This window comes from Globicephala melas, chromosome 8 (assembly GCF_963455315.2).
Source record: "Globicephala melas chromosome 8, mGloMel1.2, whole genome shotgun sequence".
Lineage (NCBI taxonomy): Eukaryota > Metazoa > Chordata > Mammalia > Artiodactyla > Delphinidae > Globicephala > Globicephala melas.
The window spans coordinates 1,006,050-1,029,398 of NC_083321.1; the positions used below are offsets into that span (position 1 = coordinate 1,006,050).

The 23,349-nt window shown below is 58.6% G+C and overlaps 1 protein-coding gene across 2 annotated transcripts in view; it reads right to left on the reverse strand.

Moving 5' to 3' along the window:
* Window positions 1-605: 605 nt before the first annotated feature.
* MOB2 (MOB kinase activator 2) overlaps window positions 606-23,349 on the reverse strand; it is a 49,999-nt gene continuing 27,255 nt past the window's right edge. Inside the window, exons 1-5 of one of the 2 annotated variants that reach the window (XM_070046061.1) lie at window positions 17,538-17,662; window positions 10,699-10,859; window positions 9,860-9,953; window positions 2,136-2,260; window positions 606-1,662 (exon numbers count right to left, since the gene is read on the reverse strand). In XM_070046061.1, the coding sequence (XP_069902162.1) occupies window positions 1,355-1,662; window positions 2,136-2,260; window positions 9,860-9,953; window positions 10,699-10,859; window positions 17,538-17,647 (798 nt within the window). In that variant the 5' untranslated portion in view covers window positions 17,648-17,662 and the 3' untranslated portion in view covers window positions 606-1,354. Of the gene's footprint in view, window positions 1,663-2,135; window positions 2,261-9,859; window positions 9,954-10,698; window positions 10,860-17,537; window positions 17,663-23,349 lie in introns of those variants that run through there. The other variant, XM_030833118.3, reaches the window with a different exon arrangement.

Sequence of the window (23,349 nt, forward strand, 5' to 3'; positions counted from 1 at the left end):
GCCCTCTAGCAAGTCCCACATCTACCTCACGTGTAAAACACCCCCCGTTCCTGAGGTCTCCAGAAGTCTCAACCCATTATGGTTTCAAGTCAAACCCCAAATCTCATCTAAATCATCTGAATCAGGTAAAAGTGAAACTTCGAGTATGATCCACCCTAGCACAAAATTCCTTTCCATGTTGAGCCTGTGGACCTAGGAAAGTTATCTACTTCCAAACTACGATGGTAGAACAGGCAGAAGATGCCAGGTGCAGGGTCGGGGGACAGGGCCCCACAGAAGCCCCTCACCTCTGCCCACAGGGGGCTGGACAAGCTCCAGGGTTGTTCGTGCCACGGCCACCCTGCCCAGCCTGCGCTGCAGCACACACCCCTTTCTCGAGCTCTCCCTATGCCCACCCCTCAGGCAGTGCTGCCCTGTCCAGAGGTGGTCCCTGCAGCAGAGCCCCTGGGACGGGCGGGCTGCCTGGGAAGCACCCCCAGCCGACTCCAGCCCACCCTCTAGGGTCCCTGCCGCCTGCGTGGAGAGGGCACAGCACAGGGAGTGAGTGGTCAAGGGCCCCTGGAGACTCGAGACACAAAGCACAGCCCCCGTCCCCCGCAGACACGTTCAGCAGGGGGGCCTGTGGTCGGCCCCTGCAAGAAGGGTGGCACCTGCCCCTGGCCAGCACAGCCTTGGTCAGCGAGAGGGCTCCACCGCCCGGGCTGCAGGGGAGGGCGCTGCCCCAGGGGCGCAGAGGGGCGGGGAAGGGCAGAGGAGAGGGGTGTGTGGCCAGACCAGAGGGCACCGAGACGCTGAGGACACACGCAGGCGCTGACCTGAGAGAAGTCTTTTTATTACACCCGCACAGGGAAGCCAGGCTCTCCCCCTGCCCCCGACCGCGTCTCCGCACAAGCCGCCCGCCAGGGCACCGGGATCCGAGCCGGGCAGCCCAGGGGGCCCCTCCTGGGCAGCGGGGGCAGCGCAGGGAGACAGGGCCGCAGCTCGGTGCTCTGCAGCCTCCCCCTCCCCACCCGCCCTGAGCCACCAACAGCCGAGGTCCAGACCAAGCGGGAGAGAGGAGGAGAAGGCCACCCCCAGCCCTAACCAAGACGAAACACGGTGGAAGCGAAGCCTGCGGTCCCCACCTCGGGGGAAGGAGCCCCGCCTGTCGCGTGTCTCCCCGGAGGCCGAGCCAGGTGGCGGGGCAGGCGCAGAAGACCGGGAGAGACGGACCCACAGAAGGGGACTTGGACGGGGGCGGTCCCTAAGTGTCTGCTGAGCAGACGAGCGGAGTCCCAAAGTTCTCGGTGCCGGCGGCACAGAGCGCCCGCGCCCACACTCCGCGCGCCGCCTCTCCGCACGCGGGCGGCCGGGCTCACCTCTCCTTCACGTGGTTCTGTGCGCCCGCCGCCCCGCCCGCCCCGTCCCCGCCCCCGCGGCCCCCGCCGCCGCCGCCGCACAGCACCTCCGTCAGGTCGTCCATGACCGCCGTCTCTTTGGGGTCGAGCAGGTTGAACTCGCGGGCAAAGAGGATGAAATGCACGTAGAGCGTGTTCAAGTGTCCGTGCAGCTCGAGCGCCAGGGTCTCCTTGAAGTGCGACGAGTAGATGTGCGCCAGCACGTGGAACAGGTACTTGCAGATCTTCTTCACCAGGGACTCGAAGGAGCTGGGGAACTCGCGGCCTGCGGGGAGGGGGCCGTCAGCCCGCCCTGGCCCCACGGCGCCGCCCCCCGACCCCGCAGCCCTCACGGAGCCGCCCACCGCAACACCTGAGTGACCCAGCACCCGGGGCGGGGCCGCGAGGGTGGCTGCTCGCCGAGCTGTACTGGGTGCCTCTGTGACGAGGGGCCCGCGACCCCGCCGCGCATGGCCTAAAGCCGGGACAGGCGCCCGGGGCGCCCTCTGTGGCCTGGGCCGCAGAGGAGGGGGGACCCGGGAGACGGGCACCTCCTGTCGGCCAGGTGCTGCCCTGGGCAGCTCAGGATGGGTCTGGGACCCCGCCGGGCCTGCTCAGGGCTGTACACAGCTGGGGGTGCTGCTCGACAGCTGCAAGCCCCCCCTCCCCGGCAAGGGGACCTCGAGGGCCTGGCCATGGGGGGAGGCGGGGTAGTGGAGGCCGCAGGTCCCAGAGCCTGGGGTGGGAGGGGCCACGCACCGTATTTTGTGGGGAACACGTCCTCGTCGGTCACCAGCTTCTGCACGGAGCTCATGACAAAGTCGACGTACTGGGGGGCCGTGCACTTCACCTTCTTGCCCCGCTCATCATACCAGTAGTACTGTCTGTGGGGACAGAGGGGGGCGGTGACGCCCGCGGCCAGGAGAGCTGGCTGTGCACAGCATCAGGAAACCAACGCGCACCTTCTGCTCTACACGTGGCCTCAGGCTTCGTTCTCTCAAAGGAACGCGTGTTGTTTTACGCATTATGTTAGATGTGTCCACGCTCTGTGCCTACCCCTTCCCGGAGGCCCTGCTGTGACTTGTCAGCTGGGCCTCGAGCCTCAGTAGCATCCCGGCTGCCACCAATAGAGGTCAAACCTTTGCCCTGGGCCGGGTGCTGAGGAGGCCTCTGTACATGGGAATCTGGCCCCTGGACGCCCCCCAAAGACCTCAGCCTGCCCCGTACACGGGGGTGGGTGTCGGGCAGACAGTCCTCAGGCTGCCCTGGGCCAGGGTGTTCGGGGTGTGGACACCTGGGTGTTCTTCTTACTGCGTAAGCCCAGCCGTGAAACCAAGCGCGTCTCCTAGCTCATGTAAACATGACCTATCCTCCAGCAGAACAAACACAAACCCCTGGTGGGCTCCCCCTGCAGCCACCAGCATCCCTCCCACCAAGGGCTCCAGTCTTCCCAACAGCAGGCCCTGTACCTTAAGGCTGGCTCGCCAAGAGCTGCACCAGAGCCCACAGCGGGGGCTGGGGGGACACAGGCTGCATCTGTCAGTGAGCGAGCGAGTGACCAGAGCACCCCCTTCCGTGGCCTAGCCGCCAACCCTGCCACAACCCTGCCCCAGCCAGCAGGTCTTCATGGAGACCTCCGCCCAGCATCCCCGCCCCCATTTAGATGACGTTACTTGGCTTCAGAACTGGCTTAGACCAGGTTCCCCCAACACCTCACCATCCCACCTTATCCCAGGCCAGCACCCCAGGCTGGCTCTGAGCACCCTGCCCTGATTTCCTGAGCTCACTAAGCACCCCTGGGTGACAGCCACGTGGGCTCACCCACCTCCACCACCTTGCCAGGCCTGTCGTCAGGACAGCAGGTCCCCATCTCTCGTGGCCAGCCTGACTCCAGCCAAAATAAACAGGCACAGCCTGCCCACGTGACCTCAAGGCAGCCCTGCTGCCCGCCGCGCCCCTGCCCCCCACTGCCTCTAGCAGGAACCAAGGCTCTTCCCCGCCCCCAGGACCGGTTAGCTTATTTGTGCCCCTGGCAGGGCTGGGTGGGGGTCAGGCTGCAAGACAGGGAGAACAGCCCACACACAAATGGACAGGCCACCAGGAAAAAGGCCAACCTTCAGTGGACAAGGGGACACAGCCCTGACTGCCACTGGGTATCAGGCCCCGCCCACTGCCACCCCTGCTCCTCCCACCCACTAGCAGGCAGACTACACTTCAGTGCCACCTCAGCAGAGCCCTCCCTGCCACGCCTGCTCCCAGGCTGCCCCTAGGCACTGCTGGCCCCGCAGGGAGACGAGGCTGCCCCACCAGGCCCCCGAGTTGGTCAGACAAAGCCCCAAGAAGCTTGCCAAGCTCCCTGCCGGTCCCCAGCAGGGATCCAGAGCCCTCCCCACCACAGGGTGGCCCTGCTGCCCGTCCTTCCCCGGCCCGGACATCGGCACCATCTGAGGACATGCTCAGTGAAAGGACAAATGAATCGTCCCTCTCCTCACAACAGCCCCTGGGGTCCCCGGACCAGCTCGGGAGGGGCCCCAGCCAGAGGTCAGACACCGGCCCCAGCGATTCCCCGCCCTGCTTGGTGCTGGATGCGACTGGCCCCGGGTGCCACACTCAGAAAAAACCACCGGAGCTAGAAAACGGGAAACATTTTCATGATGTCAGGCCCAGAGAGACCAGCCCCTTCGGGGCACTGTGGTCGCCCCGCCTGCGTGACAGCTGGAACACTCTGCTTTCAACGTTCCTCTTCTTCGTTTTCATTTTATTTTTGAACTGTCACACAGTAAAGCTGACTGGTTTGGGCATGCAGTCTTATGCATTTTAACCCAAATAGAGGACCCACAACGGGGCACAGCTCCCACCCTGGCCCCCGGCCTGCTGGTCAGTCCCCAGCACACTAGTGACGTGTCCTCAGGAACGCCACGCGATGTCCTGGGCCGGGCTCTGCGATCCATGCCACTGAGATGGACACCTCGTGGACGCGCCAGTCTGTCCAGACATTCACCTGCCGAAGGACATGTGTGTGGCCTCCTGTTTGGGGCAATTACGGGTCAGGCTGTTAAAACCCTCCCGGGCAGGTGTTTGTATGAGCACTAGTTCTCGTTTCTCCAGGGTGGACGCCCAGGAGTGGGACAGCTGGGCCCACGGTAGGTGAACGCCTTGTTTCCTGAGAAACCATCAACACGTTCTCGGAGCGGCTATCCTGCCAGGACCCCCTCCATCCTCACCGGCACCCGGCGCGTTTTATCAGGCGCTCCTGCAGCGCGGTCTGAATTCATACTTCTCCACCTGCTCGTGAGGCAGAGCCTCGCAGGTGCTCATCTGCCCTGCTTGGGTCCTCTTCCATGATCTGTCCAAGTCCTTTGTCCACTTGTGACCAGATTTTCTTACTGATGGGCTGTGAGGGCTCTTTGTCCATTCCGTGCACTGGTCCTTTCTCGGATGTGGGACTATTCTGCAGTCTGTCCTCCCGTTCTCCTCACAGTGTCCTTCTCAGAGCAAAAGTTCTAAATTTTGATGAAGCCCAGTTTACGGATTCTTTCTCGCCTATGGACTGCGGCTCGTGTCAACGACCAAGAACGCTTCGCCTAACGCGATCACGAAGGTTTCCTCCTGTGTTTTCTTCTAGAAGTTTCATGTTTTATGTCTAGAATTCACTTCAAGTTAATTCTGGCAGAAGAGGACATGCAGCTGACTGGGTTTTCCAACAGCTCTGGTTGAAAAGTCTGTCCTTTCTCCATTGAATTCCTTTTGTATCTGTCAAACATCAAAGGGGCCATGTTTGTGGGGGTCCATTTCTGGACTCTATTCTGTTGCACTGATCTCTGTGTCTCTTCCTTCACCACCACCATGCTGTCCTGATTACCACAGTTTTATAGTAAATCTTCAAAATAGGCTGTGGGACTCTTCCAACTTGACTGTTCTTTTTTCAAAATCACTGTAGCTATTCCAGTGACTTTGCTATTCCATATAAATTTTAGAATCAGCTTGTTTCTATCAATAAAAACTCTGCTAGGATCTTAACTGAGATTGCAATAAATGAATTTACACTTCTGGTGTGTTGAGTCTTCCCATCCATGAACACAGTGCGCCTCTCATTCACGCCAGTCTTTGATTCCACTCACCAGCATTTTGTAGTTTCCAGCATAAAGGTCCTGTGCATGTTTCCTTAAGTCTGTACCTAAGTATTTCATTGTGCTTGGAGCTACTGTAAATGATATAATCTTATCCATTTCGTGTTCCAATTGTACACTGCCAGTATACAAACTATGATTGATTTTTGTGTGCTGACCTTGCTAATGTATTCATTAGACTTTTTGCTAGAATCCTTGGGGGTTTTTTTCCCTACACAGACAATCATGTTGTATGCGAATACAGTTTTATTTTCTTCTTCTCCAATTTGAAGGACTGCTATTTCTTTTCTTGCCTCACTGCATGACCCATCTTGGGTAAGTTGCGGTATTTTGTGCCTTCCAAGGAATTGGTCCATTTAGTCTAAACTGTCAAATTTAATGTATGCGGAGATTTTGGTGATGTCTCTCCATTATCTCCTGGGTTTATCATCAGGTCCCCTTTCCATTCCTTATACGGATCATCGGAACCTTTTCTCTCTTTACCTTTGTTAGCGTTACTAAAGGTTCCCAACCTCACCAACCCTTTCAGGCGTCAGCTTACGGTCTCGTGAACTTTTCCCACTGTTTGCAGAAATCAACGTCAGTGATTTCTGTTCTTATTTTACCATTTCTTTCCTTCTGCTCAATTTAGGTTTTTTTTTTTTTTTTTGCTCTTCTTTTTTCTAGGTTCTTAATATGGAAGCTTAGATTGAATTGAGATCTTCTTCTAAAACAAGGGTTTAATCCTATAAACTTTCCTCTAACCCTTGCTTTAGCTGCGCCCCACAAGTTCAGATATGTTGCATTCTCATTTGCATTCAGTTTAAAACATTTCCTAATTTCCCTTGAGACTTCCCCTCTGACCCATGGACTATTGAAAAGTATGTTAATTTCTAAACGTTTGGAGATTTGTCCTCTTATTGATTTCTAATGTAATTATGGTCAGAAAACTTGCTCTGTGTCACTCCGATCCTTTAAAGTTTGCTAAGGTCTGTTTTGTGAGCCAGGATATGATCTACACTATTTTGATGAATAATCCCAGTGCACTTGAAAGGGATGTGCATTCTACTGCCGAGGGTGGAGTGTTGTGTAAATGTCAATTCAGTCCAGTTGGCTGATGGTGTTATTTAGTTCCAGATTCTTGCTGACTTTCTGCCTACTAGTTCCGTCTACTACCAAGAGAGGAATGTTGAAATCTCCAACCATAATGTGATTTTGTGTGTTTCTCCCTTTGGTTCTGTCCATCTGCTTTGTGTAGAAGCCCTGTTGTTTGGTACATACACATTCAAGGGCAGTACTTCTTGATGAATTGACTCTTTTGTAAATAACGCAATCTTCTTCTTTATCCCTAGTTATTTTTTGCTCTGAAGTTTACTTTGGTATTAACATAGCCACTTTAGTTTTCTTCTGATTTGGTATATCTTTGTTGGTATATATTTTCGCATTCTTTCACTTTTAACCTACCAATGTAGGTTAGTGAATTTCTTGGGACTTCCCTGGCGGTCCAGTGGTTAAGACTCCACGCTTCCACTGTAGAGGGCGCAGGTTCGAACCCCTGGTCGGGGAACTAAGATCCCACATGCCACGTGGCACGGCAAAAAAAAAAAAAAAAAAGTGAATTTCTTGTGTACACTGAAATCCATTCTTATGATCTGTCTTGTCACTGGCACGTTCACACCATTGACATTCACTGTAATTACTGATCGGTCTGAATTTAAGTTTACCATCATTTACTATTTGTTCCCTTTGTTTTCACTCCTTGTATTTCCTGCTTTCTTTTGCGTTATTTTTAGTATTTCCTTTTAATTTATCTATTATGATTTTGACTATGTCACTTATGTAACTTTTTTAAGAGATTGCTCAAAGGATTATAAAATGCATATGACCTTTCCATGCTGTACCTGGAGCCAAGAATCACCTCCACAAGTGGAATCACAGAGCCGACCAGCACACAGGGCTCTCTGCTGCCCCAGGACACTACTACTGTCTCAGTGTTCCGTCCACACATGCTGAAGACCCATCAGACAGGGTGATGGGTTTTGCTCACCCACCAGACACGCTTTAAAGAGCTGAAGGAGAGTGGAGCGGCCCATCACATCTCCCGTCTCTTGCTCTCCCCGAAGCCTGCTGTCCCGCCTTCCCTTCTAGCGCCACTTCCTTGCTGTGTGAAGAGCTCCCTGCGCAGCTCTGCTGCTGCGAGTTAACCCTCTTGGGTCCCCCTTCCTCTGAGAAGCGTCTCTATTTTGCCTTCATTCTTGAGGAGCATTACGTGGACCCCCGGGGGGCCGCTCTTTCCCTTCAGTGCCTGAACGGTGTTCTGGAGCCTCCTCCCGCCCCAGCGGGGGAAGGAGAGCCGCAGCCGCCGGCACCGCATCCGCACAGGGGCGGCGCTGCTGGCTCTGATGCTCTGAAGGTGTAGAGCCTCTTCGGCAGTCTGATTATGTGCTTGCGGTGGATGCGCTGGGCTTATGCTGCTTGGAGCTCACTAAGCTTCCTTTGTGGCTTGACCAACCCTGGTAAGTTTTCAGCCATATTTCTTCAAATATGTTTTGGGCATGGCCCTTTCTCCTCTTCTTTTGGGACTCCAACATTAGCCTTTGGTTTCTGTCCTTCAGGCACCAGCAGGGTGGAGAAGGGCCTCTGGCCTGGGCTCAGCCCCACGCCAGGCGCCGGGTGGACCGGATGGTCCTGGGAGAGCAAGTGGCTCTGTGGACCCTGACGGGCCTCCCTTTTCCTATTAAACTAATTCATGTGTTTCCATTCCTTGATCTCAAATGATTCCTAGGAAAGCATTTATATGCATATCAATTCATATAAATCTACAAAAACCCTACAAAGTAGGTTACAGATGAGAAGAATGAACAGTAGAATTCTCCAAATCCCCAGGTTTCCAAGTTTCACATGGCAGAGCCAGCATCTAGACACACATCTGCCTGACACCAAATCCTATGCTCTTTCAAGGAGCCTCTTCTCAAACACATCAATACTGGAAGGGCAGTGGTGCCACGGAGGGGCCCCGGCTTCCCCACTCGCCAGCCCACAGGCCAGCTGTGATGCCGCCTGGTCAGGCACACAGCTGGCAAACGTCCTCCCAGGACGCCACACACATGGCTCTGCAGCGCTGCCCTTGCCCACTTCCAGCTGCTGTGGCCACGTCTGCTCTACAGAGGCCACTCTGTCCCATGCTCTTCTCCTGCCCAAGCTCACCTCAAGCCTGCTCCCAGCACTGCCCCCCCAGCACTGCCCCCCCAGCACTGCCCCATCCTCCCTGGGCCATGCCTGGCTGTGGCTATCTGGGGACACACGTGACACCTGAGCATACCATCAATGGGTCTCGCTGGGTGAGTAAGGAGTGAAGAGCAGCTGTCTTCTGCACTTGTGCCCTCTGAAGGGCGGGGGAACTCTACCCTCTGCCTGTGCTGAGGCTTTGGGTGGGCTCTCAGCAAGAGGAGGGCCCACATGTCTGGGCCTGAGCTGGGTCTGCCCGCAGCCTACAGGCAGGGTGAACTCAGGACGGCAGCACTGACGTGTCCACTAGTGGAGGCCCACTGCTCACATGTGCTCCTATCAGCCCCTGGCCTGCAGAGGAGACGTCAGAAAGGAGCTTCTGTGCCCCCGAGCCACACCCTGCCCGGGATGAGCCCCTGCAGACCTGGCCTCTTGCCTGTGGCCTCTTCTGTGGCTTCTGCTACTTGGGCCGGTGGCAAGCTCAGGGCCATGTGGTGGCTCTCCTATCCATGTGGCCTCCAAGAGCTGCCACAGAGGCAGTGGGGTACCCTGGAGCCCCTCAGGGATGCCTGCTTACTGAGGAAACGAACGGCACGTGCTTCCAGAAGAGAACAGCCTGCACCAGGCCTGCAGGACGTCACCTCACGGGAAGGTGCCAAGGCGGCCCAGCCCCACGGACCAGCTCCACGGACCAGCAGCGGGTGGGGTGTGGTAGGGCCGCCTCCACACAGAGCAGGAGCTCTGGGTTAGAGCCATCAGCCGGTAGGGCCAGGAGCCACAGCAGAGAAGCACGCCCTGCTGTCTCAGGAAGCCCAGCGGGCACGTCCTGGGGAAATGTCCTTGCCCCCAGGAACGCGTCCTGTCAGCCCCTGGCTGGCTCCCAGCACCCGTGCCCCGGAGGGACCCACACCACTGGGGTCCCAACCTCTGCAGGGCTCTGCTTCCCGTCGCCCTGCCAGGCCCCGGGCCCGTGAGGACAGGGGGTGCAGCCTGGCGAGGACCCTGCTGAGGAAGGCACTGAGCCACTGGGAGACCTCGAGCGGAGGCCGCGAGCGTGGCGTCTGAGAAGACGGAGTGCAGCGGCCGGGGGCACGGCCACAGCCTGCCCGAGCCCCCAGGACAGGGCCGCACCAGGCAGTGACTCACGTGTTGCACACGGCCATCGTCTGGCACGCCTCCCCCGTGCAGAACTCTGAGATGGTGCTGTACTGGAGGTTGACGTGGTGGAAGAACGTCGTGGCTGGAAGGGAAGAGAAAGGCCGGGCGTGAAAACGACACCGGGGCGCCACTCTGCGTCTGCAGCGTCCTGCAGGCCCGGGGGGACCAGAGCCCCTCTCCTCGGGCCCCTGCTGTGGGGGCTGTGCTTATCTCAGACCAGAGACCGAGGCCCCAGCGCAGCATCATCCTCGGGAGCGGGCGGCACGGACCAGACGGTGCTGAGCGGGGCAGGGTGCCCGAGGACTGAGACAGAGTCCCCTCCACGAGGGGTGGGGCAGCAAACCTCCCAGCCCAGCCCCTGGACCACACCCTGCTCTATGGTCACCAGCTGATCGGGGACACCGCTAAGGCAGGCGGCAGCACCAGCTCACGGCCACAAAGCCTACCGCTCTCAGGAGGAGAGCTGGCGCCTTGCCCTGCATGGGGCATCCCACGAACCCTGAGCCTGTCCGGCAGGCGGGGGTGAGTCCGCCACCCTTCCCATAGGCCATGGCCTTCCCGCCACCACAGCACTGCCGGCCTTGCAGCCATGCTCCTGTCCCACGGTGCCCCCCTGGCCCTGGTGTCCTGTCCCCCGGTGCGACCAGGACCTGCACTGAGTCCCCGCATCTGAGGGGACCCTGAGTGCCTGGCAGGGCTGGTCACCCCAGGCCTCGGCTTCCAGCTGACACGGGTGGTTGGGGGGGCGGTGCTGAGCACCAGCTCCGGGGGGTCCTGCGGGAAACGGGGGGCTGCCCTCCTGGCCCTGCCAGCCCGCCCCCACGCACTGTTGCTGGCCAGCCACTCATTGAGGTCGATCTCCCGGGGCAGCACCACCAGCTCCTTGAACCCGAAGTCGGTGATCCTGGACTTGGTGTACTCCGGCTCCAGGTACACCTTCTTCTCCTCGGCGACGGGCTTCTTCCCGTTGGGCTTGGCTTTGGACTTCCTGCAGAGACAAGGGAGCGCGGGGTCACGGCAGATGCAGGCGTGGAGGCTGCGGGCCGGCCCGGGAGACGAGCAATGCCGGGGGACGCCTCGGGTGCTTCTGCTCCTGTGGGCCCAGGCGTGGGAGGAAGCTGCCCTGCGCCCGTGCCCTCCCTTGCCACCGTCAGGGGCCCAGGGCCCAAACCTGGAACCCAGGGCGGGCAGGGAGCTCCGGGACCATCGAAGGGTGTGGGGTGGTGGCCACACCGGCCGGCTCACCTGCCACACGTGACACCGCGGCCCTGCAGCCCCTCTTGGCCCCCACCTGGGCCTGGGGTCCCGCTGCAGGGACACAGGGATGCGCACCACTCGGCCAGGCCGTGAGCCTCTGTGCAGTCCCACCATGCGTCCTGCTGCGCAGATGATCCAGCAGCCCGCCCTTACTGAGCACCCACTGTATGCCGACGCCCCAGGCCACCCCACTGAGGCCTCCTGTCATCACGAGCTCATGGCTCACCCGCCTGACACCTGCCCGCTGGCCTGTGCTCTCTCCCAAGTAGTGCACGGTGCAGGTTCCAGGCAGAGACAGAAGTAGGCGTGAGCAGATGTTACAGAGATTTGATGAAATGGCCACTTCTCACTAAATCTTTCTTGGTCAGGAAAACAGTTCTTTTCCATTAAAAACATGCTGTCACAGAGCACAGGATGGGCCTGTTACGGCTATTTTTACATGCACGAATACGTATTTTTGCAACGTCTTTGTTCTCCTACAGCGAGTGTCAGTACCTAACCCGTGAAGCAAAGCTCTTTGGGGCTGAGGGAGCCTCAGCCCCACCTCGGCGGAGAAGGCGGCGGCCCCAGAACCAGCCTCCCGCCAGCTGCCCCCAAGGCCGGAGCCGGGGCCACGGTGTGTGCGGCCCAGGCAGGCCAAGGAGATGGCGCATCCCCTAAGGAGGAAAACTGCCCAACAGAGTGGCCCAGAGCCTGCGGCCGGGACGCCAGCCCGAGTCACCGTGTCTGCCACAGGCTGGAGCCCGAGCTGGGCGAAGTGAGTGGTGTGCCGAGGGGCTGCCTTCCAGGCGCCGCCGCCCCACGTCAGCCAGTGTGGAGCAAGGCTGCTCTCTCCCGCACCTGTAGGCCCACGACGTTTCAAGGTTAAGACTGGGTTCTTGGGCCGGCGTGGGTTGAAAAACTGAAGGAAAAAACCCCTAAGAGCGCGGATTAGTCTCTTGCTTCTTTTACTTGAATGACTGAAATCTTTAGTGGCAGACATCACAATTTCCAGAAAACAAACTGCAAATTAGTCAAACCGTCCTGAGTCTCACTGACCAGAAGAGGCCACTTCCGGCTGTAGACTCTCAAGGAGGGACCACCTGGGACAGAGGATGATCGAGGGAGACTGAGGGCCGGCACAAAGCCCAGTGCGGCCTCCCACCCCAAGGGGCAGCCACAGGCCGGAGGGACGCTGCCTTGCAGGGGAGGGTGGGCGGGCCGAGGACCTGGGCCCGGGGCCTGGGGCTCGCGGCTGAGTCCTACCAGCTCATACCCCCGTGGTCTCCAGTGCCCGCAGAAGGAGAGGCGCTCCCGTCGCTGCCTCCGGCGCCTGGGTGAAAACACTGCGGCCCCGCACAGGGCGCAAACTAGACACTGCCGTCCTCTGTCCCAAGGGCTCTGTGTCCCTCCCACCCCTGCCAGCCCCGCTGAGGCCCACATTTGGCGGCACGGGGGGTGTCACACGGGATGAAAGGTCTGCAGCTCCTGACCTTGCCGTTTTTTCCCTTCTGTTTTGAAAAGTTGCTAGTGGTTTATTTAAGAGAAACAGGAAGGAAAAATGCTCCCTGAATGCCAGGGAAATGTTTTCCCTTCAGCTTCTCACAGCAGATCTTTGCCTTAAAAGGCAACGTGTGCCTGGCCTCTGGGTGCAGCGCCGGCAGCGGCCAGTGCTGGGCAGGGGCCACAGTGTCCTGGGGACGGGCCCGGGGCGGCTGGAGCTGGAGCGCGGGTGTGAACACCGCACAAACACAACCACAAGCAGGGGGCACTCTGGGGGTCCCCACGGCGGGCAGGTGGGGCTGTTCACTGGGGACAAGTGTGGGCACGGGCTGTGGGGGCCCTGCAGCCGCTCCCAGTGTACACAGAGGGGGACAGGGCCCCAGAAGGGCTGAGGGCGCCCTGGGCTCCCCGGAGATGGGTGGGTGGGGTGCTTTCCTGACCCTGGGTCTGTGCTGAGCCACGTGCCACCCGTCAGAAAGCCTGCACTCGCTTGGAAGGCCCCCATGTCCACAGCCCCAAGCACACAGGATGCACCTCCAACCTCAAGCCAACTTCTGCTCTGGTCACCCCTGAGTGTCCATCCGCTGGGCAGATTCCCAGCTACAAGCCCGGCCAGGCTTAACCGACCCCCTCGCCTGTGCTCCAAGCGTGTACCTGCCCGTCCCCCACCACAGTGCACACCTGGCCTGGGCCAGCCACCCACTCGGAGCCTCAGTGTCTGGGTGTAGAGGCTGCCGCCACCACACGTGAGGGTGGGATGAGCGGGGGCCTGGGCTGTGAAGCCACTGCCAGACCCGCCTCCTCGCCCCGCGCTCAGGGAACACACGGCAGCAACAGCGGCCGGGTGGCCTTTACATGAGCGACCACGGGCAGAGCGGCAGCAGGAAGCGGCCGTCACGGAGGGGCGTCACGGGGCCTCGGGCACAGGCCTGCTCCAGGGTGCCATTGTGCTGAGCGTGTGGTGTCCTCGTGCCCACACGTCCCTTCCAGGGAGACCGAGAGCCCCTCCGGCTGAGGGCACCCTCCATGTTTGGTTCTCAGAGGGGCGGGGGGGGGGCAGCCCCAGGAGGACCTGGGTTTCTGCTCCGTGCGACAGGCGTAGGGGGCTCTGGGCCATGATCTGTGTGGTCAGAGGCCTCCACCTCCTCGCCCCGCCTCACTCCTCCGTCCGCACCTGCCCTCCTACAACCAACAGGCAGGAGCGCCCCGGGGTCCCCAGGCCCCGCCTCATCACCCAGCACTGGCCTAGGGCCCCCAGACCCAGCACGGCTGGGAACGGCTCTCCTGCCAGGTCGGCCAGCCCGGACCTCTCTGCCCTGTCCTCGAGTCTTCCTTCACACCCTCCCCCAGGAGACGACGGCCATTGACCAGGTGGTGGCAGGACTGAGTGACAAGCCGGCCTGGGGCGAGTCTGGGGACGTGGAAGGGCCTGCCACACCTGAGTGCCACCACCCCAAGTTCTGTCCTTTCTAGAGAGGTGAAGGCTCCTGGCCAAGAAGCTCGGCCCCTTAGAGCACAGAGTTTCAGACGACACATGGTGACCTTGGAAGTGGGACAGGCTGCTGTGTGACATAGCGGCGGCACCCATCCTCGGTCCCTGAGGCCGTGTCAGCAGAGAGGACGGGACTCTCCGCCCAGAGGCACCAGGCTCCTAAACGGGCCCTGTCCAGCCTAGGGCCAGGCACCCTCTTACCAGCTGGGGCTCCCACAAATCCGCAAAAGGGAAGGCTGGGCATGGCCCCGGTGTGGAGGGACAACTGTGGAACCCCTGGGCCGCGGGCAGGAGGGTGGATGCCAGGCCTCAGCCCACCCAGGGTCCACCGCGCCCTCCTGGGAGAAAGAATACGGCTGTGGGCACACGCGGAGAACCCCCCACCCCCGTCTTACTGTGGGCTCCGAGGCCGAGTCCCACCCGGCCGACGCCAAACACCTGGGAGGGGGCGCGGCTCCGCAGGAAACACCTTCTGACGGTCTCCCCAGTGGACGCCCACACAGCCTCACCCCTCAGCCTCCCCTGCTCCTGAGGCCTTTACTGCGGCGAGGGGGCAGGGTCCCCACACCCGAGGCGTGGACCCAGCTGGGTCCCTCCGCCAGTGTGCCTGGCCTGGCACATTCCTGTCTACATGACCCCGCCTAAGGTCACTCCGCCCAGTCCCCTGGGATGGCCCCTCGGCTCAGTGTGGCTTGGGCCAGACACAGATGGCCATGCAGCCCAGCCCACCGGGTGAGATGGCTGGAGCGTGTGGGAGGGGTCCAGCCCAAGGAACGTGGATGCACCGCGGGCCCCGCCTGCACACAGCCCCGAGTGCTGGGGTGGGCGGCGGCTGAGGGAACCCACCGAACGCCGAAGGCCCACGCCTCGAGCTCAGTTCACTGTCTCCATCCAAAGGCAACTCGGCTGGCCCAGACTCCAGACCCCAGGCACGGCCACCCCTGGGGGCCACCACAAGGACGCCTTGGTCGGCACGGTCCTGCCCTCCAGGGGGTAGCAAGCAGCTTCCGGGTTTTACAAACAAATGAATCCTCCAGGCATCGTTAGTGCTGGCAAGGGGCCGGTGGTCTCCAGGCAGAGCCGGCTTGGCTGCAGCCAGTGAGGTGGCGCTGGATCAGGGGACGAGACGGGCAGGTGGGGGAGGCTCCCCTCTCTCCTCAGGGCCCCGCCCACACTGCTGTCCTCCCCCCCAGCCCCCCCAGCCAGTGCCTGGCTCGCAGTGCTCCCCAGATGCTGGCACAGATGCCAGAGCGGCCAAGGTTCTCACCAGGAGGGGGATGCAGGGCAGATTCAGCAGGGGGCACCTGCAGGAAGTCAAGGGAGCCTGGAGGCCTGAAGGAGGGTGGGCAAGTCTGGAGGTGGGGCGGCCTGGAGTCAGCCTTGTGGGACAGAGGGGGTCGAAGGTCTGGGGTGGGGAGTGGGGTTATGAGGCTCCTGCAGATGTGTGAATGTGGACTCAGAGTAAAACACAGATGCCGGGAAGGTCCCACAGGAAGGCCCCATGGAACACTGGGCGGTGCCACAGGTGGTCTTAGAAAGGAGGAGCCCACAAACAGGGATGCCCACCCTCCCAAGCCCCCAAGTTCTATGCAGTGGGACTGGGAAAACCGCACTCTGACACTTAGAGACATCCCCCCACCCCACCCCGCCGCCTGGACCATGTTCTCACCGGTCCTAACTGGCCCTGGTGACCAGCCCCTTCCCAGAGCAGAAACTCAGAGGCTGAGGGCTGGGAAGACCCCCACAGAACCCCTGTCAAATCCCCACGGGCTGCACGAGGCAGACGCTGTGGAGAGAGACACGCAGGTCACCTCTCGTTTAACAGCCTGGCAGTCAGCACCCAAACAAAGCGCACTTTCACAGTCGCGCGTCCCCTACAAAATAAGAGGCCAGTTGAGAGGGAAGCCACGTCCCCTACAAAATAAGAGGCCCGTTGAGAGGGAAGCCACCGGGGCAGACGAGCGAGGGCTGCAGACACCCGAGACCCACCGTCCATGCACACCAGGTGCTCGGGGCACTGCTCCGTCCAGAACCGCAGCCACGAGGCGGCCACGCTGCTCAGAGCCCGCATCCTCCCCTACCCATGAGCTAATAAGCTGCTCTTCTTCTAACACCTGGCTGGACCGCCACCTTCACTGGGAAGTCTTCTCGGATCCCCCAGGGGGACGGTCTTGGCCTCCTTCTCGCAGACAGCTCAGAGGGCTGGCCCTGCCTTCCTGTCCTCCGTGGAGCCTGTTTCGGCATCCGGGCCCCTCCCACCATGCCATGTGCACACAGGCACGCACCGGCCCCCACTCGCTGTGGGGACGTCACCGTTCCTGATCTGAACCAACGACCTGGAGGGGGCACTGCCAGCTTGCCCCACACCTTTACATCGCAGGGCAGACTCCCCGTGAGTCCTCCCTGGGTGGCAGAGGGCGGCCTCTGTGGGAGAGGAGGGTGCAAACCATAGGAAGCCGGAGACACAGGTCATAGAGCTCACTGCTGGTCCCACCACCAGCCACACTTGGCCCTCACCCCAGACCCTGACCAAGAGGCCTGCTTAGCTTGGTTGCAATTAAAGACAGGATTGGAAAAGCAAAAGATACTTTCACTTAAAAGTTAGGACCCACCCAAATTACAGGCAAATACAAGATTATTACATTGAAGGAAACCTGATTTCAGTCTAAACTGTGACACATACTGGGTGAGGAGGGACTGCGCTCCTGACCCCGCCAGGAGCCTACCCTGGGCCCCCTCCCCTCCCAGCTGGGCTGAGCAGGGCCCCCCAGTGCTCTCCCGAATGCCTGAAACAGACGCTTCCACCCTGAGACAGAAGAGGCGCTGGAGTTTCTCCAAACCCCTCGTGTGGGACACCGGAGGCTCTGCTGCAGCAGGTCAGAAAAAGAGGTGAGAAAAGAGGTCAGAACCTGCTTTTCTGGTAACGCCCCTACAGCAGACAAGGCCCAGGGCAGTTCTCTAGATAAGGCCGCTGGTGGACAGACTGGTCATCCTGCCCGGGGACCAGAGGCCAGACGCCGGGGGCAGCGAAGGCTCTGTCCAGCAGGCTCGGGAGGGCACGAGGCAGGTCTGCTGCGGTCTGAGACGTGGTTCATCAGAAAGACGGACACCGGTCATGGGCGCCCCCTGTTCTTACCCAGACCCTCTGGGCCAAACACTTCCCTTTCAGGCCCCCCCCACCAAACAGCAGGAAGCACAGGACTCTAGGGAGAACCTCACTCCAAACATAGTTCTGACCATGTCCAGCTGGTTCCCAGGCATCCACAGGTGGGGCCGTGCCTGCCCGGGGCCCACCAGCCCCCCAGTCCCACCGGAGGGGTCTGCACACCACGGCAACTTGACCCAGAGGACAACTACGGCCACTCCTCCCGAGATTGAACCCTGGGGCAGGGACTAGGGACAGTCACACAGCCCTGCCGTCCCTGCCACGTTCACCTGAGCACTTTGCCGACTGCTTGAAGCACCATCTTGCAGCTGAGCCCGGTCTTCGGGGGCTGGCTGAGCAGAGCCCGGTCTGTGGGGACACTGCTGTGGTCTCCCAGCATGATGGGCAGCGCGGAAGCAGGCTGGGAAAGTGGGAGCCCCGGCACCGGCGCTGCTCCCCGCCGCCCTGCCCTCCGAGCAGCCCTGACTCGCCCTGACTCGGAGCCAGCCACGCCAGCCAATGAGGACAGCGGGGGAGGAAGACGGGCTCTGGCCGGGCAGGGACAAACAGCTGCTCCTTTTACAGGCGGAGGCCGGCCAAGTCTGGTTACACGAGGGAGTGTCTCAATCGCCTTTTCAAAGTGGCGCCGTGCGGGCGCAGCGTGGGGCGAGGCCACTGCCGAGGGGACAGGCATAGCCCAGAGAGGACCCGTCAGTGAGGCCCCGCCGTGGCACGAGGGCCCTTCCGATGTGGCCAGGAAAGCTCTCTGAGCAGGCGGGGCTGGGCGGGCGCCCCAGCTGGGCTGCAGGGAACGGCTGACCATGCACCTGCAGAGTGCAGACGCGGGCGTGTGGTGTCTGCATCCACAGCCTTGGGAAGACAAGGCCGGGGCGCCCCAAGCAGGAGCCGAGCTGCCGTAGGCAGTGGGCGGTGGAGATCCCAACGGACACGGCCAGAGGCCTCCCGAGGGGGCACAAGAAGCTGTGTGGCCGAGGCCTCCTTTACAGCTGGGCCACACACAGGAGACCACCAGGGACTGCAGAAGCAAACGTGTGAAAGAGGACGACGCTCTCCGCAGCCCTCATCTCTGGCTGACCATGGGGACAGCTGCCAATGGGGGCAGCACGGCCACGCTTGTCCAGAAGCCCCGTCCAGCGGCAGCACAGCACCCCGGCCTCAGCCCAGGCTTCTGTCCCCGACGCTGTGTCCCACAGAGGGCCCGGCCAACCATCCATCCAGGCTCAGGCCAGCTCTGTGCGGCGGCAACTCCAAAGCCACCGAGAGGACTACCTGACGTGTAGTGGGGCAGGCTGCCTGCCCGGGCAAAGCTGGGGACGCCGACAGAGTCCCGGCTGCACGTGAGGACCAGGGCAGGAACCCAGGCACCGCGCTCACCCAGTGAGCGAGTGAGACTTGGAGGCCCTGGGTTGGGAGGACACAGCCTCCGGGCAGTTGGAATAACTGAGCAGAAGGTGCCTCTAGGCTCATCTTGTTATATTCCCTGCCCTGGTCCCACAACCAGCCACTTCTTCAAGAAGCCCTAGGTCCCTCTATTGGAGAAAATTAAAGAGCGAGACCTGGGACTTCCCTGGTGGTGCAGTGGTTAAGAGTCCACCTGCCAATGCAGGGGACCACGGGTTCGAGCCCTGGTCTGGGAAGATTCCACATGCCGCGGAGCAACTAAGCCCGTGCGCCACAACTACTGACCCTGCGCTCTAGAGCCCGCAAGCCACAACTACTGAGCCCATGTGCCACAACTATGGAAGCCTGCGTACCTAGAGCCCGTGCTCTGCAACAAAGAGAAGCCACTGCAACGAGAAGCCGGTACACCGCAACAAGGAGTAGCCCCCACTCACCCCAACTACAGAAAGCCCATGCACAGCAATGAAGACCCAACACAGCCAAAAATAAATAAATTTTAAAAAATGAATAGATAAAAATAAAGACCGAGAACTGACCTGGTCATCCCACTGCTGCTGGGATGTCGTTTTCCTAGACCCTCTCAGCTGACAGAGCAAGGAGACGGGTGTGCATGCCAATCTATATGTTTACATCCCCACTCACGTGTACACTGCAACCACATTAGGCTAGACGTGAGTTCATCCTGACGCCTCCATCTCTGATCCAACCCCCGGGGATCATTCCGACCTCCCCCACTGATGGTGATAAACCTGGAGGTTCTGAGTGGCTTTGTGAAACCACAGAAGAAGAGGCTCCCGTGCTGTGAAGGCAGCAAAGCCATCGGGCCCAGAACCCTAGTTGAAGGTGCAGGAAAATGTGGTGCACTTAAGAGCAAGTGGGAAAAGCTACAAGGTTGAGTCCAATGAAAATAGAAAAGAATAAGGAAGAGTAATAACTAAAACACTCCAAAAAGACACACACAAAACAGATGAAAACTGTACCTCGATAAACTGGAATTTGAAAACCTCAGAAATAAAGTGATTTAAAGAAAGATTTGAGGGCTTCCCTGGTGGCGCAGTGGTTGAGAGTCCGCCTGCCGATGCAGGGGACACGGGTTCGTGCCCCGGTCCGGGAAGATCCCACATGCAGCAGAGCAGCTAGGCCCGTGAGCCATGGCCGCTGAGCCTGCGTGTCCGGAGCCTGTGCTCCGCAACGGGAGAGGCCACAACGGTGAGAGGCCTGCGTACCGCAAAAAAAAAAAAAAGAAAGATTTGAAAAGAGAGACAAAAGAACTCAAAGTAAGAACCACAAATGAAAGTTCCTGAAATGAAGTCTAGACTAGAAGAAACAGCAAGGCAGTGCCATGGGAAACAGAAGATGGAAGGGGATTTGGCCAACCACTGAGCTGAGGGCCACAGGATGGAGAAGAGCAGCTACAGGAGCTGTGAGCCCAAACAGCTTGTATCCCGTATCCTGAGATGCTGCTAAATGCACCTTTTTTCTTGAGCTCTAGCAGACTTTTTGCAGTGTCCTATAATTTTATAAGTATATATGACCCTGTTATTTCCCAAACAAACTACCTCTTCCTTTCCAATACTTACACCTTTCATTTCTTTTTCTTCTTCTCTCTCTCTCTCTCTTTTTTTTGCCTCATGGCACAGCTAAGACCATCAGCACAGTGCTGAACAGAAGTCGTGAGAGACAGCATCCTTGCCTGGTTCCTGATCGTAGGGCAAGATGTTCAGTCTAGTCTTTCAATTGAACATTTGATATGAGCTCTAGATTTTTTCCGGGTGCCCTTTACCACTTGAGAACATTCCCTTCTATTCCTGGTTTGCTGATTGCTTACGTGAATATTTTGTCACGCACTGTTTCTACATCTAATTGAGATTTTTTTCTCCTTTATTCTGTTAATGTGGTGAATTATACTGACTGATTTTCAAAGGTCAGCTAAGCTTAGACTTCTGGGAAAACATCCTCTCTGGGTTATGACCTGTTATTCTTTTTATGTATTTTTGCCGGATTCGCTTTGCTAATGCTTTCTTAGGGAGTTTTACACCTGTGTTCACGGAGGACAGTGCTCTGCAATTGTCCTTTTCTTGTTAGGTTCTTGTCTTATTTTAGCCTCACTGACTTAGTTAGGTAGTATTTCCTCCTCTATGTTCTGAAAAAGCATGTGTAAGAATGTCTGCAGTTTCCCAGTGAGGGGTGCTCTTGGTGTCTTGTGGGTGGAGGCCCCACACAAAGACCCGTCCTGCCCCAGCATCGACAGTGCTGTGCAGGCGGCAGACACTCCGCGAGGGGCGTGCAGCTCACGTGCTCCCGCGCCCACGAGGCCTCCACACAGTTACACGGCTGCTTCTCCACCTGCTCCTGGGCCAGCATCACCAGCATCACCTGGGAGCCTGTCGGAAATGCCAGTTCTCAGGCTCACCAGCCCGGTTGACCGGAAACTCTGCAGAAAAGCCGGGATGTGGGTGAAGAAGCTCTCCAGGCGAACCTGACACGCGCGACGCTCTAAGGACACCTGCTGAGGGCGGTGTGAGCACCAAGCACATCCCACCTGGAGAGCCAACCCTGCATGACAGGAGCACCAGACACGACGTAACTCAGAAGATGCAAGAGGAAGGGGAGCGGCAGGGGTTTCCAGCTAATTTCAACACTGCTCCTGTGAGGGAACCAAGAGACAACAGCCAAAAGACGGCGGGACTGAGGGCTTCACAAAGGCAGCTGCTTGAAAAAACAAACATTTCTAAATACTCTTTTTATTGTAGCAAAATACACGACATAAAATTTACTATTGCAACCATTTTTAGGTGCACGGCTCAGGGGCATAAAGTATATTATTCACTGCTGTGCAACCATCACCCCCATCCGCCTCCAGAACTTCTCCATCCTCCCAAATGGACACTCTGTCCCCATTAAATACTCACTCCCCTCCCCTCCCCCAACCCTGGGCACCCACCGTCTACTTCCTGTCTCTATGGATGGGACTCCTCTAGGGACCTCACGTGAGTGGAATCAGACAGGATTTGTCCTTCTGTTTCTGGCTTATTTCACTGAGCATAATGTCCCCAAGGCTCATCCATGTTGTAGCCTGTGCACCTTTTAAACCAGAAAGCCCTAAAACTGCCAGTTGGGACGTCTACTCCCAGTAGAGAGGGAGTAATGAGGACTGGTTTTTACCTCCTGCTTCAAACAACAGGACACTGGACAAATGTATGACAGTTTTCAAGACACTGGACGTCAGGCAACAGAGCGCGGTGATCCCTGCAAGACGGGAACCGGCGAGGGGACGCTGCAGTGGCCTGCTCCCGCCTGGATGGATCAGCATGATAGGAAGGGGACCCAGGAGGGCCCCGAGGGATCCCAGCTGAGGCGTCTCAGCGGGGAGTCTGAGAGGCCAAACAGCCAGAGGTCAGGGGGCAGCGCCCCAGGGGGACAGGACACTGAGCGGAAAGCGCTGCAGGGAGAACTCGGCAGACGTGCTGAGGGGCCCCGTGGGGTCCCTGGCTGAGCTCGGGACAGGGCACATGTACAAGGAACCGCTGCGGGAGGGACAAGCCACCCAGAAGGATCTGCAGGACCCTCCTCAAGGTTCGCATGGGCCCAAAAAGAGCTCCTTCCCCACCAGCCAGAGTGGCACCAGGTGGAGACCTCCAGAGGTCCTGTGTCAGTGGTGAGAAAAACCAGCCTGAAATGAAACATCGCCATAATCCCACCAACACAGAACAAACACAAGAACTGAAAAGACTCAATCGTTTCCAACTGAGTCCAAGGAACACAGACACACAAAAACAACCAGCACCGAACAAGGCAAAGACCCCAAGGCCTTGCATCCAACCTCAGGAAAGGAGGAGAACAATCCATTACTAGGAATCAAAGCAGTCGATCAAAAAGGACCCCAAAATGGCTCAATGACACAGTCAGAAGACAGTGGTGTTAAAACGTCACCATGACTGTATCCCATCTGTTCCAGAGACAAGAGAAACACTGGACACGTGATAAGGAGATTTAAAAAAAAAACGTGGTCTTTTTTTTTTGAAGATCTAAATTGAACTTGTAGATATGGAAACTAAAATATCTGAGACAAAAGGTACCCTGGGGACGTCCCTGGGGGCGCAGTGGTTAAGAATCTGCCTGCCAACGCAGGGGACACGGGTTCGAGCCCTGGTCCAGGAAATCCCACATGCCGTGGAGCAGCTAAGCCTGTGTGCCACAACTGCTGAAGCCTACGCACCTAGAGCCCGTGCTCCGCAACGAGAAGCCACCGCAATGAGAAGCCCGTGCACCACAACCAAGAGTAGCCTATGCTCGCCGCAACTAGAGGAAGCCCGCGCACAGCAACGAAGACCCAACTCAGCCAAAAATAGAATAAATAAATAAATTTATTAAAAAAAAACTGGGGGAAAAACTAGCGTTTTTAAAAACAAAATAAAGTGGTGTGTGTGTGTATCTGTATGTGTGTGAGTCATGTATACATGTGTGTACATGCGAATGGGTATGAATGCGTGAGTTGTGTGTGTGTCTATGCGAGCGTGTGTTGTGTGTGCTGTGAGTGGATGTGTGTACTTACAAGCATGTGTGTGAGGTATGTGCATCTATGTGGGTAAGTCTGTGTTGTGAGTGTATGTGCGTGTTTATGAGCACACGTGTGAGTTGCGAGTACAGCTGCCGGGCAATGGTGCCCTTTCTTCCCAC